General features: G+C 41.8%; 2 protein-coding genes across 5 annotated transcripts in view; both read left to right on the top strand.

The window, feature by feature from the left end:
• DNAJB6 (DnaJ heat shock protein family (Hsp40) member B6) overlaps positions 1–24,479 on the top strand; it is a 398,231-nt gene that overhangs the window by 235,774 nt on the left and 137,978 nt on the right. The gene's annotated exons all lie outside the window — the stretch shown is intronic.
• The window catches only part of UBE3C (ubiquitin protein ligase E3C), a 123,968-nt gene that overhangs the window by 42,577 nt on the left and 56,912 nt on the right, over positions 1–24,479 (top strand). Inside the window, exons 9-12 of the mRNA XM_081800882.1 lie at positions 9,675–9,761; positions 14,280–14,437; positions 14,596–14,828; positions 23,784–23,888. Coding sequence (XP_081657008.1) covers positions 9,675–9,761; positions 14,280–14,437; positions 14,596–14,828; positions 23,784–23,888 — 583 coding nt within the window. The remainder of the gene's footprint in view (positions 1–9,674; positions 9,762–14,279; positions 14,438–14,595; positions 14,829–23,783; positions 23,889–24,479) is intronic.

The raw sequence follows: 24,479 nt of genomic DNA, 5'->3' as shown, positions 1-24,479 counted from the left end.
TGATTTATGTTACCCTAAAGAATCGTCTCCTGTTTTTATAAAATGCTATCCTGTAACATGAAAAGAGCTGTTTCTTTTGGTTAGGAAAGCATTCTTTGAACCGAACTGTATGCAGAGAACACATCACCAGCTGAAACCGTCTTGTAAACACTAATGCAGCTCACTAATTAGGTGCTATCTTAGCGCCCTGGTGTTTATTACTGTTGGAGGAAGTAAGATGTCAGTGAAACTGTGATCCCTCGATTAGGTAATTAGCTCTCTGTAGGCTAATTGCATTAGGGCAGGATGTGAGATCTCAGGATCATAGCTCAGCGAGGATACTTGCTTTTATTGTAGCACAAAGTCCATCCCTTTGGATAGTAATTACTGGAGTTAAATGCATCACTGCCCTGGTCTGGGGTTCACTAGTGAACTGTTTCCAAAAGGTGTTTAATGGGTAAAGGAGCTTTATATGGAACCTTGATTTTATGAGTACTGCACCTATTTCCTCTAAGAAACTACTCCAGGAATTTTATTTATGGTTTAAATATATTAGGTTTTAAGTATCTAGAATGTTTTTCATAGCTCATGAAAGCAGGTACTTTAACTGTGGTTGATTTTCCCTGCTTTCAAGTTTGTTTTTGTTTTGTTTTTTTAAGGTATTTAAAAGATGATTAATAAATTCCAGGGCTGACAGCTCACTATCAGTGCCTCTGGGCTCATACAAATCCCTCTTACTTTCATGGTTGGGATTTGCAATTTTAATTATTATTATTTCTTCTTCTTCTTCTTCCTCCTCTTCTTCTTCTTCTTCTTCTTCAGATTTATTTATTTATTTTAGTGGGGGGAGAGGCAGAGGAAGCGTGAGAATCTTACACAGGCTTCACACTGAGTGCAGAGTCCGACTCGACTGGGGGCTTCAATCCCAGGACCCTGAGATCATGACCCGAGCCAAAATCAAGAGTCAGATGCTCAACTGACTGAGCCACCCAGGTGCCCCTGCAATTTTGATTTCTGTTTAACATTGATTGTCAGGATGTATAAAGGAACATGGAGACCCTTTTTACATTGACATGGAAAGAGTTCCAAGATACATGTTTAAGTGAAAAATAGGAAGCTACAGTACAATGTGAATAATAACCTACTTTTGTGTCAGAATGGTGGAAAAAGTAGGAATGTATGTTTGTTTGTATTGGCATAAAAAATCTTGGACACATACACAGAAAATTCATAGGACTGATTATTCACATGTCTGGCTGTGCTGGGGAGGTCAAGAGTGGAGGAGGGTGTGGACTTATCACTGTATTTTTTCTTAATGATTTTTATTTATTTATTAGAGAGCATGAGTGGGGGGAGGGGCAGGGAGCCTGAAGCAGGGCTTGACCCCAGGACCCCGGGATTATGACCTGAGCTGAAGTCAGATGCTGCTCAATTGACTGAGCCACCTAGGTGCCCTTCAGTGCATGTTTTTTGATATGGTTTTAAGTTTCAGATCATGTGAATTACTTAAATTTTAAAAAATTAAGTAATAAATGAGTTGCCAGCTCCTTTATTTATTTTTCCTAAAGATTTTATTTATTTATTTGACAGCTAGAGAAAGTACAAGCAGGGGGATCAGCAGGGGGAGAGGGAGAAGCAGACTCCCCACTGAGCAGGGAGCCCGATGCGGGGCTCCATCCCAGGACCCTGGGATCATGACCTGAGCCGAAGGCAAACGCTTAACCTACTGAGCCACCCAGGCCAGCCAGCTCCTTTTATGAGAGAAAATTTGTAGATCCTGCCATTGGACTAGGGACTCTGAATAAATACTTGGATATAAATTTATTTTTTCCTTAAGAAAACGTATTCACTATTTTTACTATGAATAAATGCTACATGGTTGTATTGTGAGACGGAAAACAAGAAGGCAGTGTCCCAGTATCCAGAGAACTAAACCCAGAAACGTGGGCACTTACGTGGACACGTGAGGGTGGCCACTGGGCCCTGGTAGGCTTTAACCCTGGCTGACTTAGAATGCGAGTTGACAGGTAGTAGGTTAGTGTGTCATCGATGGATTTGTGCTGTTCAGAAGTGTTACAGGTAGAGCTGAGGACTGTGCCCCTCTGTTTCCCCTGCCTCTGGTCACGCCCCACCCTACTCTTCCGGAGGGGGCACCCCCACAGGCCCCCCCCCAGCAAGCCTGGCCCTCCGTGGCCATCTGCATGGTTGCCCTTCCTCTTCCCAAACTTCCTTCCCCTGTGACCTTTGCAGGTGCCTTTCTCATGAATTTCCCTTTGCTGTTGGGCTTCTCTTTCTGTTTCCTCCATGGGCTCTTCTTTGTCTCTGTGTTTCAGTGTTTCCTCAACTTCTTCGACTTCTTTTCCCTTCAGTTTCTTTGTTTTTTTCTACTCAGTTGATTCTCTGGGTGATAGAAGTACCTTCAACCACTTTCTGGAGCTCCAGACTCCTATTTAGCTGTTTAACAGGGGCTGTCCTCAGACCCCTTACATACTGCCTAAGATTGAGTTCAGCATCTCTCCCCAAAACCTGGGGGTTACGCTGGGGGGGGGGGCCACTAGCAAAATGTGGCTACTTCATTATAAATTAATTACAGTTAAATGGAAGCACAGACCCAGTTCCTTGGCCACCTAGCTCGCCACATTTCAGGTGCATAGTGGCCGCCGTGTAAGACAGCATAGACTATTCCCGGCATCACAGAAAGTTCTGCTGGATGGAGTTGCTGTAGAGTTTAGGCTTAGAGTCGTTCCTTTCTTGGTGATTCCGCATGTGCATCCAGTCACTGTGATGTGTGAGTGCTATGTTCTTATGCTCTGTTTTGCCAAACTGAATTGTCAGAAACGTAACCCTGTTAATCTCCTACTCAGATATCTGCCAGTGCATCCCCTTTGCTTTCAGGAAAAAATTCACATTCCGTAGTTTATCAGTTTGTTCTGTATCCTTCACTTATCAAGTGTTTGGTTACCTCTCTGCCCCAACCATGCTCGCGCTGGCTTTCTGCCTCTCCTGTGTTTGGGGTCTGCCCCCTTTTGCCTCTGCTAGACTCTGTCCAAAATGCATCTTCCCTCCTTGTCCTATCTTTCTTGGCTCACTTGTCTGCTAGATTCTTGCTAAGGTTATCATCTGTCAGAGGCCTTCCTGAGTTACTGAGATTTCACCTGTAATTCCCAACTTGCAGTGACATTTTCATTTTATGGCAGGCACTTCCTGTTAGTGCTAGTGTCAGGAGTGGGGCTTATAATCCGGGTGCTAGACGGACTTGTTCTTGGTACTCAGCTCTTCTGTTGCGTGGACTTCTAAAACCTTTGAAATGGAATTTTAAAAGGTAGTGTCTTAGGGGTCACAGAGGTTGCTATTATAATTTGCCTGTGGTTTTCTTGAAAATACATCCAATCACAAGGCCTTCACAGATCAGTTTTATTGCAACATGTGCTTCATTTTTCTACCAAAACCTAAAGAATGAGCCAACTTAATTGTATTTTATGTTTTGAATTGTGGTTTAGTTAATCCTGTGCCTGGAAGCGCATGGCTGTTGTCCTGTCTGTTTTCTGGGTGCTGTCAAGTGCATGTGGTAATGGACATTCTTTAGCTCTGGTTCACAAGTTCATGTCTATAATAATTTGAGGTAGTGTGAGTATGCACATGACTTCAGTGGGGAAAAACACGGATTTGTGTTTTGTTTTTTATTGCAGATTATACTACTCATGTTTTTGTAAACAAGTGTTTATAATTTCTTTTGAAACTATTGAGCCTGGCTACCTCCATAGAGAAATTTACTTTTTGCCTGTGATTTCATGCTTGCTTTTATTATCAATGATATTTTCAGTACAATCAATACATTTAATTTGCTTTTGATTCATGTTAGAATATTCTATGATAGGGGCGCCTGGGTGGCTCAGTCGTTAAGCGTCTGCCTTCGGCTCAGGTCATGATCCCAGCGTCCTGGGATCGAGCCCCGCATCGGGCTCCCTGCTCGGCGGGAAGCCTGCTTCTCCCTCTCCCACTTCCCCTGCTTGTGTTCCCTCTCTCGCTATGTCTCTCTCTGTCTTACAAATAAATAAATAAAATCTTTAAAAAAAAAAAAAAGAATATTCTATGATAGAGGCCAAGTAAGATTTGTGAGCTTTTAAACATTTCAATACATAATGATTTTATTATTAAATCTATTTTGAAGTCATATATAGATTATAAACTAACTGGTAATCATTATTGTTAGACACATCAAATTAGTAAGTGGTCTTGATTTGGTCAGACTTAGCAATAAGTGATTTTTGAAACTTCTGAGAATTTTCTAAACATTTATGAGTGACAGCTGATTCACAGGAAACACAAGTCCACTTGGGAAAAGCACATATGCTGCCTGTATTGATCTTCTTACGTGTACTTTTTAAGAGTAGTATTGAGGGGCGCCTGGGTGGCTCAGTTGGTTAAGCGACTGCCTTCGGCTCAGGTCATGATCCTGGAGTCCCGGAATCAAGTCCCGCATCGGGCTCCCTGCTCAGCAGGGGGTCTGCTTCCCCCTCTGCCCTCTTCCCTCTCATGCTCTCTGTCTCTCATTCTCTCTCTCGCAAATAAATAAAATCTTAAAAAAAAAAAAAAAAGAGTAGTATTGAGAAATAGTAAGGAGCGCATCCAACATAATGATTCATTTTAGTGAAACTGTAGTATGAGGGAAAGTTCCGTTTTCAAGGGTGTTCACTCTTAAATAAAAGCAGTTGTCAGGAGAAAGGTACTGTCTGTGTGACCTGGTTGTGGTTTGAGCGCTGGAACGTGGACTGAACAGAGCTGTGTCTGGGGCTTCTCTTCGTAGTTTTCAGTGGTCTGTGAAGAGAAATTCTTTGGCAAGTTGCCTCAAACTGAAATATGTCTTAAAATTTTTGTAACAATAAAGATGGGCGCCTGGGTGGCTCAGACGATTAAGCGTCTGCCTTCGGCTCAGGTCATGATCCCAGGGTCCTGGGATCGAGTCCCGCGTCGGGCTCCCTGCTCCTTGGGAGCCTGCTTCTCCCTCTGCTTCTCTCTCTCTCTCTCTCTGTCTCTCATGAATAAATAAATAAAATCTTTAAAAAAAATTTTTTTGTAATAATAAAGGCAATTTAGAATGTATTTTTAATCTTATCTCAGAGGTGAAATGTCATATGTGTGTTTTAATATTGCTTTTGTCAAACAAGTGATACTTTCAGCAGGAAAACAGTATTAGGTGTGTGCTTGTGCGCTACAAGAGAAGCATGGTCTTTGGGTGGCTGACTAGTCCTGTTTCTTTTACCTGGGACACCTTCCCAGTGTCTGAGGACGCCTCTCCTTCCTGCATGTGCACTGTACCCTCCACTGTGTTCTCTTTAATGACTTAAAGAGTCCCTGCAGACAGCTGACCTGAATTTATGACTCGGGTTGGAAAGGTCGCCCTTTACTAAGTAACTCATGGAGTTATCTCAGCTAAATAAAACTTAGTGGGTAATTTTTAATATATCCCAGTATACATGAAGAACAGATTACTTCTTTACCTTTTAGCAATAAAGCTCCAAACTAAATAACCTTCAGTAATTTATAAAAATGTTTAATAATTTGTTTTCCTTTTGCCTATTGAATGATTGTTTGAAATAAAATTGTTTCAAAGTTAACTTGAAATACAACTTTTGAAATACGTAGCCATTAAAATGGTGTTTCAGAAATATATATATATATATATATATTTCTGTGGAAAGATGGTAATTATAATCTTAAGGAGAAAACTGTTATAAGACAGTATCCTGGGAGGACCCATTTCTGCTTACGTGTATCCACATAGTATCTGGGGGATTTATCTCTGGGCATTAAGTTTGGTTATTTCTGGGAAGATGGATGAAATGTTGCCAATGCTCTTAGACTATATTGTTGTGTTGCTCTTAAGAAAAAAGAGCAAACGAGACATACATTGAAAATATGTAATTTCTAAAAAAAGGGGGGGCGCCTGGGTGGCTCAGTCGTTAAGCACCTGCCTTCGGCTCAGGTCATGATCCCAGGGTCCTGGGATCGAGCCCCACATCGGGCTCCCTGCTCCACGGGAAGTCTGCTTCTCTCTCCCTCTCCCACTCCCCCTGCTTGTGTTCCTGCTCTCGCTCGCTCTCTGTCAAATAAATAAAATCTTAAAAAAAAAAAATTAATTTCTCAGATTTCTTAGGTGCTAAGTTTTAGTATTTATATATAACATAATTTTAAGAAATCTTATTGCTATCAGTAAAACTATACTAGATAATTCATTTTTTTAAAAGAACTCCGTTTCTTGAGGCACCTGGGTGGCTCAGATGGTTAAGCGTCTGCCTTTGGCTCAGGTCATTATCCCAGTGTCCTGGGATCAAGCCCCACATCGGGCTCCTGGCTCAGAGGGGAGCCTCCTTCTCCCACTCCCTCCGCCTCTCCCCCTCCTCATGCTCTCTCTCCCCGTAGCTCTGTGTCTCGAATAAATAAAATCTTTAAAAAATAAAAATAAAAGAACTCAGTTTCTTTTTTTTTTTTAAGATTTTATTTATTTGAGAGACAGAGAGCATGAGAGAAAGGAGGGCCAGAGGGAGAAGCAGACTCCTTGCTGAGCAGGGAGCCCGATGTGGGACTCGATCCCGGGACTCCAGGATCATGACCTGAGCCGAAGGCAGTCGCTTAACCAACTGAGCCACCCAGGCGCCCAAGAACTCAGTTTCTTGATGGAACAGAAATAAGGCAAGCAAATACTACCTTCTAAATTCTTTTTTTTTTTCCATAGCTTTCTTCTCTCTGTGTTTTACCTGTGGTTGTTTGGACATCCTTCATAGTATATAAAGACAGATTTAACACTCTCTACGTGTTGGGTGTGGCCAGCATTTTAAGTATCTCAGAGATGGGCTCGCAGTCCTGTCTTCCAATACAGCTCAAGTGCGCAACAGGGGAGTCCTTTTGTTTTGGGAGTGGAAAGTTTAGGTGGGAATTTGCTTAGACATTAATGACAGAGATTCAGCATGTTGGAGAACATGGTGTTTACATTTCTGTGACTACTTTTGAGACTCACCCAGCTGAGCTTTCTTAAGAATGAGGGTCGTGGGATGCCTGGGTGGCTCAGTCGGTGAAGCGTCTGCCTTCGGCTCAGGTCACGATCCCAGGGTCCTGGGATCGAGCCCCACATCGGGCTCCTTGCTTGGCGGGGAGCCTGCTTCTCCCTCTGCCTGCCTCTCCCCCTGCTTATGTTCTGTCTCTCTGACAAATAAATAAATAAAATCTTTGAGGGTCGTGTTGTTACCACTCTGTGCCAGCACGACTTGTGACAGACCTAAGCCCCTCCTAGAATCATCATTATGTCTGAGCTACAGCCCTTTCACGTCCTGAGGAGCACAGATTGCTTGTGTCCTCGGTGGCATTGCAGAGCGGGTGGACAGAGTGATGTAAGAGACTCTTCGTGGCCGAGGTTTCAGGATTCCCAGTCAACTCCACACACGCTTTCCAGCTCTCGCTGGTTTGTCAATGACTGCTTTTATGGCCATTTGGACTTCTCAGAATGCACCGCCCTAAAATGGGATTGGATTTTTTAAAACCAGTCCTCCATAATCCCTATTGTGTACTCAGAAAATGCCAATATTGGGGCGCCTGGGTGGCTCAGTTAAGCGTCTGCCTTCGGCTCGGCTCATGATTCCAGGGTCCTGGGATCGAGCCCCGCGTCGGGCTCCCTGCTCGGCGGGGAGTCTGCTTCTCCTTCTCCCTCTGTCTACCACTCTGCCCACTTGTGCTCCCTCTCTGTCAAATAAATAAATAAAAAAAAAAGATTTACTCGACATTACAATAAACTTGTTTTAAAAAAAATAAATAAAAAAAATAAACTGTTCATTTAAATTAATACACTCCTTGTAAAATGTAGTCTGTTACAAATACCATATATTCCATTCACTGTAAGAGTTACCGTAACTATGACAGTTACATGCTGGGGACGCACACCGCAGAGTTTTTTGTGAGACCATCCGTGGTCGTTGTTGATGGCTGTTTCTTACGAAGAGAAGTAGAAGCGGTCTTGGGAGTTCCCAGGGGCCAGTGGCTGCACCGCTGAGGAGACAGAAGAGCCCTCTGGGACTCAGAAGCCCATGCTTGTTCTCGCCACAAGCTGGCTTTACCCCTCGGGGGTAGAATTCAGGCCCTGAGCTCTCTTCCACCACGAAAATGAACGATTCAGTGTTAGCGCCAGCGTCCCACAGAGAGTATATGATTTGCAGATACTTAAAACGTGCGATTTTGTCCTCATGGCATTTTTTATCTGCATGTTTTCATTCTGGGATCATTCCTAACACACCCTCTACTTGCACTGACAATGTTTATATCCTCTGGTTCTGCTCACCTAAACCCCCTGTTTCTGCTCTTCTGCTTTCTCGTTTCTTCTACGGTGATTCTAGAGTAAGGTAACACTCCTTTCTCAGAGCCATGTTTTCCTACTATCCTAAACTTTTTTTACTGTGGTTTAGTCTCATAAGTTTGAAATTTAATTTTTGACTCGTACACTTTTTTTTTTTTTAAAGATTTTATTTATTTATTTGACAGAGACAGAGACAGCGAGAGCAGGAACACAAGCAGGGGGAGTGGGGAGGGAGAAGCAGGCTTCCCGCCGAGACGGGAGCCCGATGTGAGGCTTTATCCCAGGACCCTGGGATCATGACCCGAGCTGAAGGCAGTCGTTTAACCAACTGAGCCACCCAGGCGCCCCTGACTCGTACACTTTTTTCTTTTTTTTAAGATTTATTTGAGAGAGAGAGGGAGAGTGTGTGGGGGAGGGGCAGAGAGAGTCTCAAGCAGACTTCACACTGAGCATGGAGCCCAATCTCACAACCCTGAGATCACGACCCAAGAGTCGGGAGCTCAGCCGACTGCGCCACCCAGGCGCCCCTAAACTTCTGCCCTTTATCCACAAAGATTTTTAGTCTCTTTTTTTTTTTTAGATTTTATTTATTTGACAGAGGGAGAGACAGCCAGAGGGCTTAGACCTTTAAAAGATACTTTTAGATCTGAATTGATTTGAGATGCTAGTTAAGCATTAAAAAACACATCTTTATGTGTTTGTTTCAAGAATGGTAACTTAAAATTAGTAAGTATTTAAAAACTTTTAGGGCGCCTGGGTGGCTCAGTCATTAAGCGTCTGCCTTCAGCTTGGGTCATGATCCCAGGGTCCTGGGATCAAGCCCCGCGTCGGGCTCCCTGCTCGGCGGGAGGCCTGCTTCTCCCTCTCCCACTCCCCCTGCTTGTGTTCCTGCTCTCGCTGTCTCTCTCTCTCTGTCAAATAAATAAATAAAATCTTTAAAAAAAATAAAAATAAAAACTTTTAATTGTATGATTAATAATAGTATTAGTACTATATAATATTATAGCATATTAATATAACACGTACCCAGAGGGTGAGCAAACTCAGCTGTGCTTTAGAGCAGCCCGTCTCTTTCTCGTGGGGTGGACCTCCCGTCCCCAGCTCAGGACTGCCAAGCTCTGGAACAGCGCTTGTGGCCTGATGCCTTCTAGAGCTCATGGGCAGGAATGTTTCCCAGTCACCCCCACCCCCAGCAAGCAGCCTGGTGCAGGAAGCATGCTATTCGTGGGCTTCATACAGACATTTTCTGAATTATATACTGTCATCAGTTTATAGCTTTCTTGAATTTTGAAGAAATATGTTGAATGAATATCTGCTTATTCTCACTTATTTTTCCCCATTCCCTTTTTAGGCTTCTCTACAGTTTAGCCTTTAATGCCAGGTTTCTGAGACATCTTTGGTTTCTCATCTCTTCTATGACAACACAGATGATCACAGGGTATGTATCACATGGACTTACAAATTGAGCTTATGTACATGGAAAGTGGCAACCTAATTAAAAATATTCTACAATGGTATTTTAAAGTACTACTTATTTTATGTAAGAAAAATTCTAGATGGTCTCAATTTCATAAGAAGGAGAAATTAATGCCTAATTTTACAGTTGTTTATCTGTATACATTAAGAGTATGGCTTTAGGGCGCCTGGGTGGCTCAGTTGGTTAAGCGACTGCCTTCGGCTCAGGTCATGATCCTGGAGTCCCGGGATCGAGTCCCGCATCAGGCTCCCTGCTCAGCAGGGAGTCTGCTTCGTCCTCTGACCCTATCCCCTCTCATGTGTTCTCTCTCTCTCATTCTCTCTCTCTCAAATAAATAAATAAAATCTTTAAAAAAAAAAAAAAAAGAGTATGGCTTTATCTGAGAGTAGATTTGTTTTTAATAGCCTACTCATTTTTTTAAAACCGTATGACTTTCATATGTTTTTGATAGTGAAAACACAGAGTTGAAGCAAATTTAACCCCATTATAGACTTTAAAACATGTTAAATGTTGAAGAAATTGGTTTTTGGAACTTTTTATTTATGTAATTTGATTTTTCTTATATGAATCATTATGTAACTTGAAGTCTGGAATCTTTAATAGGCATATTTTAACTGAATGTGAACTAAACAGAAAATTTAATATTCAAACGTCCTTTGTGGTGAGCTGACCTAGCCTAGTGCCTCGTTGAATTCTCCTCTATCCGGAGTCCAAGCTAACTCCTCTCTGCTGTAATAGGAAAAGATGAGTGTGTGACTCCGGTAACCAGAGACTAAACTTGCGAAATACAACTAACTATATTAGTAATTACAGAGGTCTGCAGTCCAACGAAGGAAAGACACCTCTCGCCCGGTGTCTCTTAGGGCAAGTTTTAGGGCAAGAGTTTGGAAGGGAGTGTCCTTCTGTCTTTTTGTCTGTCTCCCCCTCTTCCCCCACCCTCTCCCCGCCTCCATCCCTTCATCTCTTTCTTTGCTGACAGGCGGTTGAAGGAATTTCTGGTGCGTGAGGGTGGGGTGTCCAGACTGTGAACACACGCTGATTGGGTCTGTGGCATGTCAGACGGGGGTGTGCAGAGAGGACACTCACGCTGGTGCTTTGTCTCACGGCCGCTCTTCTGCAGCAGGAGGGGGTATTTGGGTCATCTGCACAAACTCGTCTTCTAATAAAAGGGAATGTCGGTTTTTGAGTAGCATCACTTTGAGTGACGTGCTTGGTTTTCTTCCTTTAATGTCCGTGCCTCTGAAGTGAGTTACTGATGCCACAGCGGCTGTGGGCACTTGGAAGGGAGAGGAGCAGGGAGAGGCAGCAGGGACATGCCTTCATGTCCAGAAAAGTCCTTTTGCACCCTTTCATTTTCAAATTAAAATGTAAGGTTTTTGTGTATGTTTTATTTGTTTTTCTGGTGCTTTTCAGCCACTTATGACGATGCCGGCCTCAGCCTATGACAGGTTTGTTTAGTGCAAAAGATCAGGGATCATTGGGACAGGAAATTATCATTGGCCTCAGAGTGTTTCAGCTTAGCAACTCAGACCCCGCCACGGCTCTGCCTGATGATTGCCTGTTTGTTTATGGCGTTGGTCTCTTGGTAAGGAAGTGGAGTCACAGTGTGTGAAGGAAAAATGAGGTATTGTTAATTATATTAAACTATCAGTATTACTTTATAAGTTTGTAAAGTTATACAAATTTTTTTAAACTCATTAATTCTTAAAAACAATTTGAGAATTTGGGTTTCACTTTACTTATTTGATTAAAGTCCCTCAAGAAATGTATGATGGGATATATATTAGGATTGTATCAATACAATGTAAGTTTCTTGAGTTTACTATTGGAATAAGATTTCAAATTGAAATGCCTCATTTTTCTGAAACTGGCACTGAGTTAATTTGTTAATTTGGAAATAGTTTCATAACAGGACTTACCCTGGGACTTGTAAGTTCGAGCGAGCATAACGGTCATCATAGGAGCATGAGAAAGCGTGCATTTCCTTGTTGAGCCCTGTGACGCGCTGGTGGCCTGGGTTAGAAGCCCAGGGCTTGTGACCTCCCAGGCTCCGGGGTGGTTGGGGTGCAGCTGAACATGCAGGAGCATGTGGACTGCTGGTTCGTCTTCGCTGTTGGACATCCCGTTACCAGAGCTTCTTACGAGCTGGCACGGGGCCTTCTTGTCTTTAACTCTGTGTAGACTCTTTTGACTATGAATTGCCCATTTCTTGTCACACTGACACCAATAGTAAGTAGTACTTATGGTAGTCTAAGTAGTACTCTTAAAATTCTTTCTCAACAAGAAAGCATTCGGTAGCAACTTCTGTAGGAGAGAAACTCTTGTGGAAAGGGATGTGGGTTGCTGCAAACGCGGCGTGGGAGCCGTCCTGCGGAGGCTGTGTCCAGAGGCGAGCAATCACCTGTGGTCTCAGGGATGCTCGCGTACCAGCCAAGTCTCCGAGTTCTGAAGCAGTGTCTTTTCCATTACAGTAAATTGTGGACTTTTTATTTGCTCATAAGTCTTTGAGATTGACTTGTTTTCAGAGGAATATTTGAGTCCATGTTTATGGCAGGAAGAGTGGCCAGCAAAGAATCAAGGAACATTAAGCTTCCTTTACCTCTCTGCTGGAGGAGACCACAGGCACACATCTGACCCTCCTGTCATTTAAATGACATTTTCTGTCATTTAAATGAAAATGATTCATTCCTTCTGTTTACCTTATGGGGGTTAAAGAGAAACAGTAAGCTAAGGCTGAATAATGGCCTCATCATGTCTTAGGGAACCCCAGTGTGAGAGCGTTGAACACTGGACACGTATGTGCCTAACTGCTGGTGATGGTTGAGTACCAGGGCTGGTGACAGGTGACAGCAGGAGGCTGGCTTGCCACTCTTCTGTAACTCGACCTGGACCGTGTCCCCTGAATAGCATTCGCCCATCACTCTCCTCTATTGTTTGTGTGGTTCTGCGAGGGAACCAAGAGATACAGACCATTTTTACTACTATCAGTGAAACATGACATTAAACTGTTCTTCTTCTGTATGTCAACACAATTTTATTGGGTGACTGGCCCGGTGCTAGGCTTGGTGGGGAATAACTCAGGAGGTGGAGGAGGGCTCCTGCCCTCTCAAGACTCGCCAGTTCAAAGGGAGCCCCCCTGCCTCTTTTATCCTAACATAAAGAGCCTTTTTCTGTCGTCCTGGCTTTAGCCATGAGGTAGGACAGTTGTACTTTGTCCCTTTTTATATGTCCTCACTGCGTTTTTATTTTGGACAGAACACTTTCATCCATTGCTCCACTCCGCTCGTGTAAGTGCTGGGACGGCACAGGGCAGTAAGGGCACGTTCAGGATCGGGATGCGTAGAAAGATGGTCAGAGTACGTTTCTTCTGCACGACAGCAGAGTTCAGGCTACACATCTGGGTCCCTGTCCTCACAGCCCTGTTGGTGGCAGTGCTCTCCCCTGAAGTGGGCCCCATCGAGATCTAAAGCTCCAGGTGGCTCAGGCCCGCCCACCAAAGCCACACTAGGAATAAAAGGACATTTGCCTGGCTTTTACTTCTGCCTTGCTCTCTCACATAACTTTTGGCAGTGGTGGGCAACCAGTTGATAATTTGTGGGTCCTTACTCCTGGTCATAGCGCATCTAATCTATATCTGTGGTTTTGTAGAAATAGATATTGAAGGTATGAAGATCAGAGAGTGATCTTGCCTACAACATTTGCTAGCTCAGGACGGATAGGAAATGCTGTAGGGGACCAGGGGGCTTTATAGATTCGAAAGAGCTTACAGGTGAACCTCTGGTTACTGAATGTTCAACAAGACAAGGAACCACATTTAACCAAGGGAGAAAGGGAACAGATTCTAGGTGGGAGAAGTAAATTTAATAGCTCACAGCTCTTAACACGTGAGAGAGACGACAGGGCTCTCTAAAGATCGCCCTACTTTTTGGAGCTATTCTAGGATGTCTCAGGACTCCTGGTAAAAGTGGGAGCGGTAACAGGAGCTGGTAAAAAATGTGGCTAATAGAAACAAGGCCCAGTATACAAGAGGGGAAACTATTCCTGAAAGTTTTATCAAGGTTCAACACTCAACAGTTCTGAATGTTCCTAAATGTAAGTAGCTGGATACATTTTTCATGAGACCAGCATGATACTTTGTTAAATATGTTAAGTAGAGAGGGGGGCGAGGGGGTGGCCTTCCACATAAAAGTGGCATTACTTACTATAACCCTCTGTCTGGGGACCACTGGCACACGCTCAGTGACTGCTTTCGTCCGGGTGATCGTGGTGGCAGGAACACTAGGAAAGAGCGCTGGCTTGGTGTCCTGCTTTCTAACTTGAGCTGTTTATGAACCCATATTGTTAGAAGGACTTTACCTTCCCTTTAAGTAGTTTGATTGCTAATACGAATGTTATTTTCCCTGATTATGTTTGTCTGATGTCATAATTCATCCCCAAATCAAAACTAACCTTAAAATCATTTTTTTCTGCCATTTCAAGGTCTATGGTGCCGCTGCTCCAGGTGATCTCTAGGGGTTCTCCGATGTCTTTGGAAGACTCCAGTCGGATCATCCCTCTCTTTTACCTGTTTAGCTCTCTCTTCAGTCACTCGCTAATTTCCATACATGACAATGAATTCTTTGGAGATCCCATAGAAGGTAAGAGTTTTGTTTTTTGCTGGCTTCATGGCCTATCTGTTTTCACAGGTTAGATAGAGAGGTTTGAAGCCTCTTAAGCCTTTTAATGTGTTAAGAAATGAAAAAAAAAAAAAACAACAAAACCCAAGTATGATAGAATATTGGATTATGTTTTCCAGTTGTAGGTCAAAGACAATCATCAATGATGCCTTTTACTCTTGAAGAGCTGATAATGTTGTCTCGCTGCCTTCGAGATGCCTGCCTAGGGATCATCAAGTTGGCTTATCCAGAAACAAAACCAGAAGTTCGAGAAGAATATATTACAGCATTTCAAAGTATTGGAGTTACAACTAGTTCTGAAATGCAACAATGTATACAGATGGAACAGAAACGATGGATTCAGTTATTTAAGGTATAGAGTATATGGGGTTTTTTGTTTGTGTGTGTGTGTTTTTACTGAGGTCAAATAATGTACAAATGTGTTCTGACTTGACTCATAAGAATAGAAGTACAGGTTTGTTTTACGCATAATTTTTAATCTGCAAAATTTTTTTAAATGAAGAAAAGTTCATTTTCATTTTACTTTTGCCTTCCTTGAAACCCTTGTTTTTACATTGTTACATGCATCTTTTATAAGTTGCTCTAAGTACTTAGACAAAATGAATTATAAATAAAATTTTTAAATATTTTCATTTTTCACTAAACGATCTCTTACAGATTTTATTTTTTTAATTTTTTCAGAAATTGATTAGCAAAGGTGGGGGATAAGGTCATTAATGTAATGCAAGTTGCATATAAATTATTTTAAAATATCTTCACTTTTAACCATGCAGAAAGAGAAGTTATGAGTTACTGTGGCTGGAGCGCTGGCAGGAAGTCACCACCGCTGAGACTGTAACTGTGGGGTAGAAAAAAAGAAAAGAAAAAGGGTGCTTGACTTGCCATGAAATTTCTGCAGCAAACACATCTAGTCAGCTAAAATCGCTCATTAAAGGAGTGAGAGCAGAAGAAGTGCATTTTCCAAATTGAATGCTGGATTTACAGTCCGTTTAATACCCGCGACCCCTCGCACACTAATGTGCAGTTCGAGTCATCAGCTGTCCCTTCAGGTCTTTTATCACTGCTTTTGTCAAGCTATCTATTTAATTGAAAGAAGTTAATTGAATGAAAATGATCAACTAAGCTTGTATTAATATTGCTAATGGAACTTTCTTCTTGGCCATGTTTGGAGAAAGATGTCAAGCTAGACTTTAGGAAAGGCCCATTAATGCTTGCACTTAACCTGATGGGCTAATTAAGGACTGCTTATTCATCCGACGAGTGCACGATAGTCTCTATCCAGCCCATTCTGCCTGATTTTACAACACATTTCACTTATGAGCATGAGCATTAGTAGCAGTGAGAGTAACTGATAATGTTTTGATTGCACTGAACACAGTACTAATGCATCATTGAATTTATAATTTGTGCAGATTGATGTAATATATGTTTGCACAATTTATTTTAATTACCTATCTCTATATTCCCAAGTAAACTTTAAAGGGCACATGTTGAACCCTTAATATATCCATTCTTAAAGATTGACAATTTTGCAACTTTTTAAGTTAAAAATAAACCAGCTAACCTATTTCAAGCTTATAATTCTTAGGTAAACTTGGCTGGATATGTGTATTGTGGTTGCATATGTGTTTTTCTTCAAGTATTTAATTAAACTCTGGGATCTTTGTTAATAAAGCTTTCCATTATGTAGGATATCGGGTTTTGTGTACAGTATCAGATAATCTCTTATTTTATAGCACCTATTGAGAATTTCATAATTTTCATATGACAGGCTTATCTTTAGGACCTAGGAATCTCAGGATTTAATAATGCTATAGAAGGTATTTTCCCCTGGCCCTATTTTATTTTACTTAAGCATTAAATGAAAATTTTGTAGTGGATGTTTTCTTATGCCTCAGAATGACTCATTACCACTTGATTAAGGATTGAAGGTTTTAGGAATTAAGGAGAAGGGGGCGCCTGGGTGGCTCAGTCGTTAAGTGTCTGCCTTCAGCTCAGGTCGTGATCCCAGGGTCCCGGGATCGAGTCCCACATCGGGCTCCCTCCTCGGCGGGAAGCCTGCTCTCCCTCTCCCTCTCCCCCTGCTTGTGTTCCCTCTCTCGCTATCTCTGTCTCTGTCAAATAAATAAATAAAATCTTTAAAAAAAAAAAAAAAAGGAATTAAGGAGAAGGTCAACTTTTTAGGTAATGGGATTGTTTTACGTTTGAAATTGAGTTGTTACAAAGACTTTCTGAGTTTAGGACAGAATTGTTTGAAGACAATTTTTTGAACAGGATTCCTGTTTTTTGGGGGGTAAAAAAACAAAAACAAACTTTTTGATGCTACCTGATGGTAAGCTGAGCCCTAAAAATAATGAAGAATCAAGGCATAGTCTTTGTGTTGTAGAGAATGGTTCAGCTGCTACTGTTTTTCTTTTAAGAAAAAATTATCTTTAATACGAGATAAAAAGAATCCCCCTCAGTGGTTCCTGTGTCCCAGACAGTATTGTAAGAGCTTTACATATACTGAGTCATTGAACATAGTAACTCTGCCAGGAACGTGCAGTTATTACTCCATTTTACAGATGAGGTCCCACAGCTGGGGGGCTGGCAGGGATAGAGCTGGCCCTTGGACTCAGCTGCTCTACATCCCCCTCCGAAAAGTACTAAATATAATGTTAGCATTTTTTGTGTATTTTAGTGCCACATTTGTGTTGAGGAACTCAAGGTAGAATCAACCGAAGAAGGTAACAGCATTTCAGCAATGATTTCCTGCCTTCCACTGATTTTGACAGAATTGCAAATGATGAGACCTGACTCCTTCAACCGCCAACAGTTTTCATTTTTCAGTCTTATGATGGTCCTTTCAAACTAATTTCTGTGAGAGGCTCTGTTGGCTGGTCACAGAACATAGAATTTTAAGTGGATAGAGTCATCTTTCTTTGTCACTATAAGAATTGAGGTCAGTTGCTAAGCCCTGCACTGACACTGCTAAAACAGTTTATGCATTTATCAAATTTATAAACTCCTCTTGAAGTGTAATTTATAGCTATAATTACTTTAGCCCTATGAGGAGATAGGAAGTCCTGTTTGATATGCCTTTGTGTGCAGCTGTCAGCCTAAATAGGAGTCACCTGCAAGGAACAAGGTGCATCGGGGAGCAGGAAGGAGACTCTTCATGCCTTTCTCATCTGCACATGTCTGTATGGGGAGAGAGAGGTCTGTGTTGTGAGTGATGTTCACTTTCTCAGTGGCTGATTTCATTTTTCAGTTCCAGAAAGAATTTTTTAAAAAGTGAAAATTAAAACAACCACACCCTAATGTAACCCTCCCATGCCACCATTAGGTAGCGTGTTCAGCGGAACAGTACACCCTTTGTTCTCGTAGAGCTGCCTCATGCCCTTTTCCGTCTTTGAAGGTTTTTGTTTCTGATTACTAAATAAAATGGGTACTTTAAGAAATATTTTTGTAGTGTTTTAAACATCCTGGAGAATCCTGTTGTCTTTATAAAAATACACCAATTTTCACAAGTAGTAACTAAGGGCTTTATAAAACTTGGTTCACCTTTGACGTGGGTAGCCTGCCTCAGACGCTTCACGGTCTCTGTAGATGCGGGCATCGCTCTCGCCAGTTCCTTGAACACTCGGGCTTTATCCCGGGAATGCTGATTCCACCCCATGCTGGCGAATCGTGAGTGGTGTTGGCCCAGCCCTTGCTCTCTCAGCACTTTTACGTGGTGAAAAAGACAAACATTCAGCTAATCACATTGAGATAAACGAGATCAGTACCATTAGCGCACATGAGACGGAAAAACAACTGCTGAGGTCACTCGAAACTTTTCATTTACTCTAGGAAAACGGTCATTCTGGTCTACGAGATGATGCTCTTGGAGCTGGTGCTTTATTGGTGTTTCTCGTATTTCATTTCTATATATTCTTCATTATGAACTCAGATGTGTAAAAAATTCTTATAGGATTTACATTTACCACATTGTACATTCACCACACTTAAGTACCCATAGATTATGTGCTATATTCTGTACTTTGTATTGAACTTCTTGAAGAATTACCTAAGATGTTTGATTTTACTTACCATATTTTACGTATACGATTTAAGATAAAAAGAGATTATTAGGGGCGCCTGGGTGGCTCAGTCGTTGAGCATCTGCCTTTGGCTCAGGTCGTGATCCCAGGGTCCTGGGATCGAGCCCCACGTCAGGCTCCACGGTCAGCAGGGAGTCTGTTTGTCCCTCTGCCTCTGTCACTCCCCCCACTCATGCACACACTGTCTCTCAAATCTTAAAAAAAAAAAAAAAGAAAGAAAACATCAGCTTTTACTGCTGATGAGGCCAGATACAGTTAAGAAATGTTCAAGAAGGGCGCCTGGGTGGCTCAGTTGTTGAGCATCTGCCTTCGGCTCAGGTCATGATCCCAGGGTCCTGGGATCGAGCCCCGCATCGGGCTCCCTGCTTACCGGGAAGCCTGCTTCTCCCTCTCCCACTCCCCCTGCTTGTGTTCCCTCTCTCGCTGTGTCTCTCTCTGTCAAATAAAATCTTAAAAAAAAAAATAAGAACTAGGCATTTAAAAAATTATTATTTTATATTAAATGTGATTTAGTCTTGCAGTTGCCTTTCACAATTTGGACTATATGTACTTTATTTGGGTTACAATAATTTAACTGAATGTCAAGAATCTCCATTCAGAAATGTGAGACTTGACTCCGTAGCCTTCAGCCATTTAATGTACATACAATGCTGATCATGTATGTGATGTAGCCATATGTGGTGCGTAAGCACATCTCCTCGAGTCGCTAGGATTTCGTGTCATCGTTGTAACCAGTGCACTCAGAAACATACGGGGTCCTGTGAGACAGTGCCTGTTAACTGCCATCTTGACCTGGGACAGCTGTCGAGGGTGGTTTTTATGAGTGGTCTCTACGTTTCTAAGCAGTCACCTACTTGATCTTTTTAACATTGGATTCAGGGAGCCTGTTTACAAATCTCCTGGGGAATAGTTACAAACAGTTGACTGGTTTCACCTCAAATGAATGGAATTAAATTCGCCATTGCTGGTGCCTCTGCATGGCCTTCATCAATAGGAGATTTCAGGATGCAGGGAGGGGTGAAGAACCATAGGCCTCACTGCACAAAGAGGTTACTTTGGGCAGATATTTATAACAACCTTGGATCTCAGTTTGCAAAACTGGACTTACCCATGACTTAGGTCTTGTTTAAATCTAAAATTCCTTCAGTTTTGGAACAGTCTTCTTTAGTAGGCTTATCTGTGCCAGAAAATTTAATAAAATTGACTGAAAGAAAGACTGCCTTCAGATCTCAACACTGCCTATCTGTTGATCCAGTTCAAAATTGTGACCCCGGGGGGCGCCTGGGTGGCTCAGTTGGTTAAGCGACTGCCTTCAGCTCAGGTCATGATCCCGGGGTCCTGGGATCAAGTCCCGCATCGGGCTCCCGGCTCAGCGGGGAGCCTGCTTCTCCCTCTGACCCTCTCCCCTCTCATGCTGTTTCTCTCCTGCTCACTCTCTAATAAATAAATAAATAAATAATCTTTAAAAAAAAAAAATTTGTGACCCCGGTTTTCCTTACCTTTTACAATCTTTAGTCAGTTTCTGTAATTTTAGTGGTTACCTCCATATATTTTCCTTCTCAGTACTAAGTATCTGTGTAGAAGTTGAGTGTGTGATCCTGAAAATGGGTGCAAAGAAAGGGGATATGATCAAAAGTGTTTTAACATCACAAATGGACTCTGCGCGGGGCGCCTGGGTGGGTCAGTCGTTGAGCGTCTGCCTTCAGCTCAGGTCATGATCCCAGGGTCCTGGGATCGAGTCCCACATTGGGCTCCCTGCTCCGCGGGAAGCCTGCTTCTCCCTCTCCCTCTGCCTGCCACTCCCCCTGCTTGTGTTCCCTCTCTCGCTATCTCTGTCTCTGTCAAATAAATAAATAAATCTTTAAAACAAACAAATGGACTCTGCGAAATTTTCACGGTTTCTTAAAATTTGCATTTTTCTTTAAAACTTAGAAGAGAACTAGTTTAAATGAGGGAGGAAAGTGTTTTTAGTTGAATTTAAGACATGGGATTTGACATTTCTAAAAGAATTTTTTGGGAATTGGTCCAGGGCTAGTATTGCCAGATTTAGCAAATAAAAATGTGTCATCCAGTTAAATTTTAATTTCAGATAAATAACAAATGCTTTTTTTTTTTAAAAGATTTTATTTATTTATTTGAGAGAGAGAGAATGAGAGAGAGCACATGAGAGGGGGGAGGGTCAGAGGGAGAAGCAGACTCCCTGCCGAGCAGGGAGCCCGATGCGGGACTCGATCCCGGGACTCCAGGATCATGACCTGAGCTGAAAGCAGTTGCTTAACCAACTGAGCCACCCAGGCGCCCAACAAATGCTTTTTTTAGATAAAAATATGTCCTATGCAATATTTTGGATATATTTACATTTTTTTAAAAGCAGTATTTGCAGTATATTTATACTAAAAAATTACTTGATATTTTTTTGAAATTAAAATTTAGTGAGGTATCCTTTATTTTCTCTTGTAATCCTGTCCAGGACTCATCTTCAAGGTTTGCTTGCTGTCATGTCTAACTTTGTAAGACCTGCTTTTTCACAGTGACTCTGTCTGGACAGTTCATCCTTGACACACCTCCTGAGGCCCCTGTCACTTTGTGCCTCCCACTTTTTCCTCCCTCCCTCCCTCTCTTTTTTTTTTTTTAAAAAGGGTCACTGATACCAGGACATTTATAAGTAATATGTGATTACTTCTTTTTTTATACTTAAAATGTGAAAGTAAGAAAGGGGGTGCCCTGTATTGAAACTTTTTATTGTTTAATTTCACAGTAATTTAAAAGAAGAAAGTAAGTTATGGCATTAATTGCTTCATAGATAGTTTAATATTTGTGACCTGTAGAAAATAAATGACCTCATAACCACAGGTTGAAAAGAGATGACTGCCAGGAGGCAGATAAAAGGTTTTATTCTGGAGTTAGGCAGCCCTGGCCCCACCCCTCGGCAAGCCCTGGAGCAAGTCTCTTACCTTCAGCAAAGCTGAGTGTCCCCCACTGTGCGGTGGGGAAAGCCAGTCCACGAGGGTGTCAGCATCCAGTGGGACTATGTGCGTAAGCCCGTGAGAGAATGGGTGCAGTTAAATCAATACGTGTACATACTGGTAAGAAAGCATGTCTTTTGTTAAGAGTTGTGTATTATGTGTAAATTTCAGCCCAGTATCTGTTCAGTGTGAGCTTATTTAAAGTACTAATATAGCTGGTTATGAAAGTGGAAAGATGGGCTGTGATACTCTTCATACAGTCTCTCTGCTGTTGGAAGAGCAACTGTTTATTTGGTGTGCTCCGTGTGCACTGACCTGGACTCATCCCAGACAGGATCACACACGTAGCAGAGATGTCAGTGCATTAGGTCAGTGACCATACTTTGTTATGACCGTAAAGTTAACCAGATAGAACCCCAAACTGGGCTGTTCTTAATCTACCTCAGATGCACTTGAAATCCGTAATCATAAACCCCTGAGTGAGCACAACAGGGTGTCAAGAGGTGAGGATAACCAACTGCGAGTTAATCTGAGCTCATTTCTGCTGATTCAAAAAGGATATTACTTAGTATTAGGACAGGCTTTCTACAGCTCACTTGGTAAGAAATATCCATCAGTCAGAAAGCTGTATTCTAGATCTTGAGACGTTTGTACTGATGTAGTTTTGTCTGTGTGGCCAAACTGCTCGAGCATTACTTTTTCCTCTCTCCATGGGCATCTCATCCAAGTGGTGTGTCCACATTCTAGTAGTCTAAGGTGTCAACCAAGGGCCTTTTCCCACCCATTTTTGTTGAACACAGAATTTTTGGTATCCCTGAATACCAGGATTTGCATGTCATAAAAGAAACGTTTGTTTGTATTTCTATCGTATATAGATGCCGAATTGTGAAATTTTAAAGGTAAATCTCTATTAACAGTTAAAATTATGCAATGTTGTTTGTCTTGTGGGTATATTTGGTGGAAATTTATTGCATAATCCTAATTTTATTCCTTACCCAAGTTATATTTTATCCTAATTCCTTATCCAGATTATATTTTACTTGATTAGAGGCAGTGTGTATAGAGGCCTGGCTGACTTTTTCAGAAAACATCATCATAGTCTTACTTTAATTACATAGTAGTTGTGTGATGAAATCCTGTTTGTAAAGGTTTAAAACTTTGGATTTACAATTTTATGTTGGTTTATCACAAAGTACATTTGTATTTAATATAAAACATCAGGTCTTTTTTATTGTTTAATTTCTTTTTTAAAGATTTTATTTATTTATTTTGAGAGACCGAGCATGTGTGTGAGCGGGGGGAGGGGCGGAGGGAGAGAGAAAATCTCACGCGGACTCCACGCCGAGCGCAGAGGCCACTGTGGGGCTCGATTCCACGACCCTGAGATCCTGACCTGAGCCAAAATCCAAGGTTGGACGCTCAAAGGACTGAGCCACCCAGGTGTCCCATCATCGGGTCTTTTTTAAATAGGCAGTGCCATCAGTTCTCTTTAGTCATGTATTTTTAAATTTACAATTAATTATTGATCCTAAGTCAATCATCAAATACCTACTGGGTTTCCAGGTAGTTAGTCGGGAGTTTCTTCATCGGGAGCTTCCTGCATAGCCAGGGAGGGACTAATGCTCATTGCAAAAGCAGTAACGAAGCAGTTCAGCTGTGCTGGTGTGGGGAAGCTTTATGAAAGAAGTTAGACGGAGTCTGTGTAGAATTACGGTGAGGGTAGGCCTGACTCCAGAGACTTACATAAGGAAAATACTGGAATTGTTTTTCTTTTTTTGACAGGTGTCAAAGATCCATCCAGGACACTTTTTTCCCCTCAGTGCTCTTGATAGAGTGTCTTTTCAGAAAAATATGAAATGCTATTACTGTAGGAAAAATTTTTACAAAATTGCTGTATATTTGGAGATTTCCTGCATTATAGCTCACACGAGCTAATACATTTCCAAATTTGTGTTTGAAAACTTCATTACTACCTTCTTTGTAGTCCGCCTTTAACATCTTCCTGATAATTTTCCTCCCTTCGTTGGCACGTGGCTAACTGCTTTGTACTTGAAATTCATTCTTGTGACCACAGGATGAGGTACTTCTCTGTGGCCTGATCTGCGGTGGCCTAGGGCAGGCTTTGCGGCCAGGCCCCCGCACACTCAGGCCTGTGGCGGGGAGCGCGCCCCGTCCTCTGCGGGCTGGTGCTCTTGCTACCTTTGTGCCGGGGTCGTTCCTGAGCTTGTTCCGTGACTTAGCCCTGTGCTTCCTCTGCAGGTGATCACCAATCTGGTGAAAATGCTGAAGGCCAGAGACACAAGGAGAAATTTCTGTCCTCCAAACCACTGGCTGTCAGAACAAGAAGATATTAAAGCAGATAAGGTTTACTGAAAAATCTTTCTAATATGTTTTGTTAAACATATTTTTTCAGCTTTTGTCTTTCTGGGGAGAAGGATAAGTTCTTTTAAATTGTTTCATTTATTACTTATTATGTAACTAAATATTAACAGTAAGCTTTTTTATTAATTCTTAGGTCATAGAATATATACAGTATCATTGACTTAAAACATACATCCTGAGTTTATTATTAAACCTAATTTTCTCCTTTAACTACAAATTATATTGGAGCCTCGTGGCTCTTTGTTGGGTTTGCAAGAGATTTTGCTTTTATTGGTGTCATAATTATCAATGTGTATTTAGCACTTAAAGGAGATTGAATATGTCCTTGATTTGCTAAATGAACAGAGACAAATTTGAATATTACTGAGATCTAGATCTAAAGTAGATTCAATAGTATAAATATTTTTAGAAATTTAACAAAGATCATGAACTATGTGAATTTTTGACGAATAAGAATTTTCATTCTTGTCAGAAAAAGGCATGATTGTGTTCATTTCAAAATCTTGGGGATCAGGGCAGAGAGTAGAGGGTGTAGAAGAAACAAGACCATAGAAACATTCAAGAAAAGAGAGC

This window comes from Leptonychotes weddellii, chromosome 12 (assembly GCF_054177405.1).
Source record: "Leptonychotes weddellii isolate Sample4059 chromosome 12, ASM5417740v2, whole genome shotgun sequence".
NCBI classification, from domain to species: domain Eukaryota; kingdom Metazoa; phylum Chordata; class Mammalia; order Carnivora; family Phocidae; genus Leptonychotes; species Leptonychotes weddellii.
The sequence above is the reverse complement of the archived record's forward strand: the minus strand, read 5'-3'. Positions and strand labels throughout refer to the sequence as shown.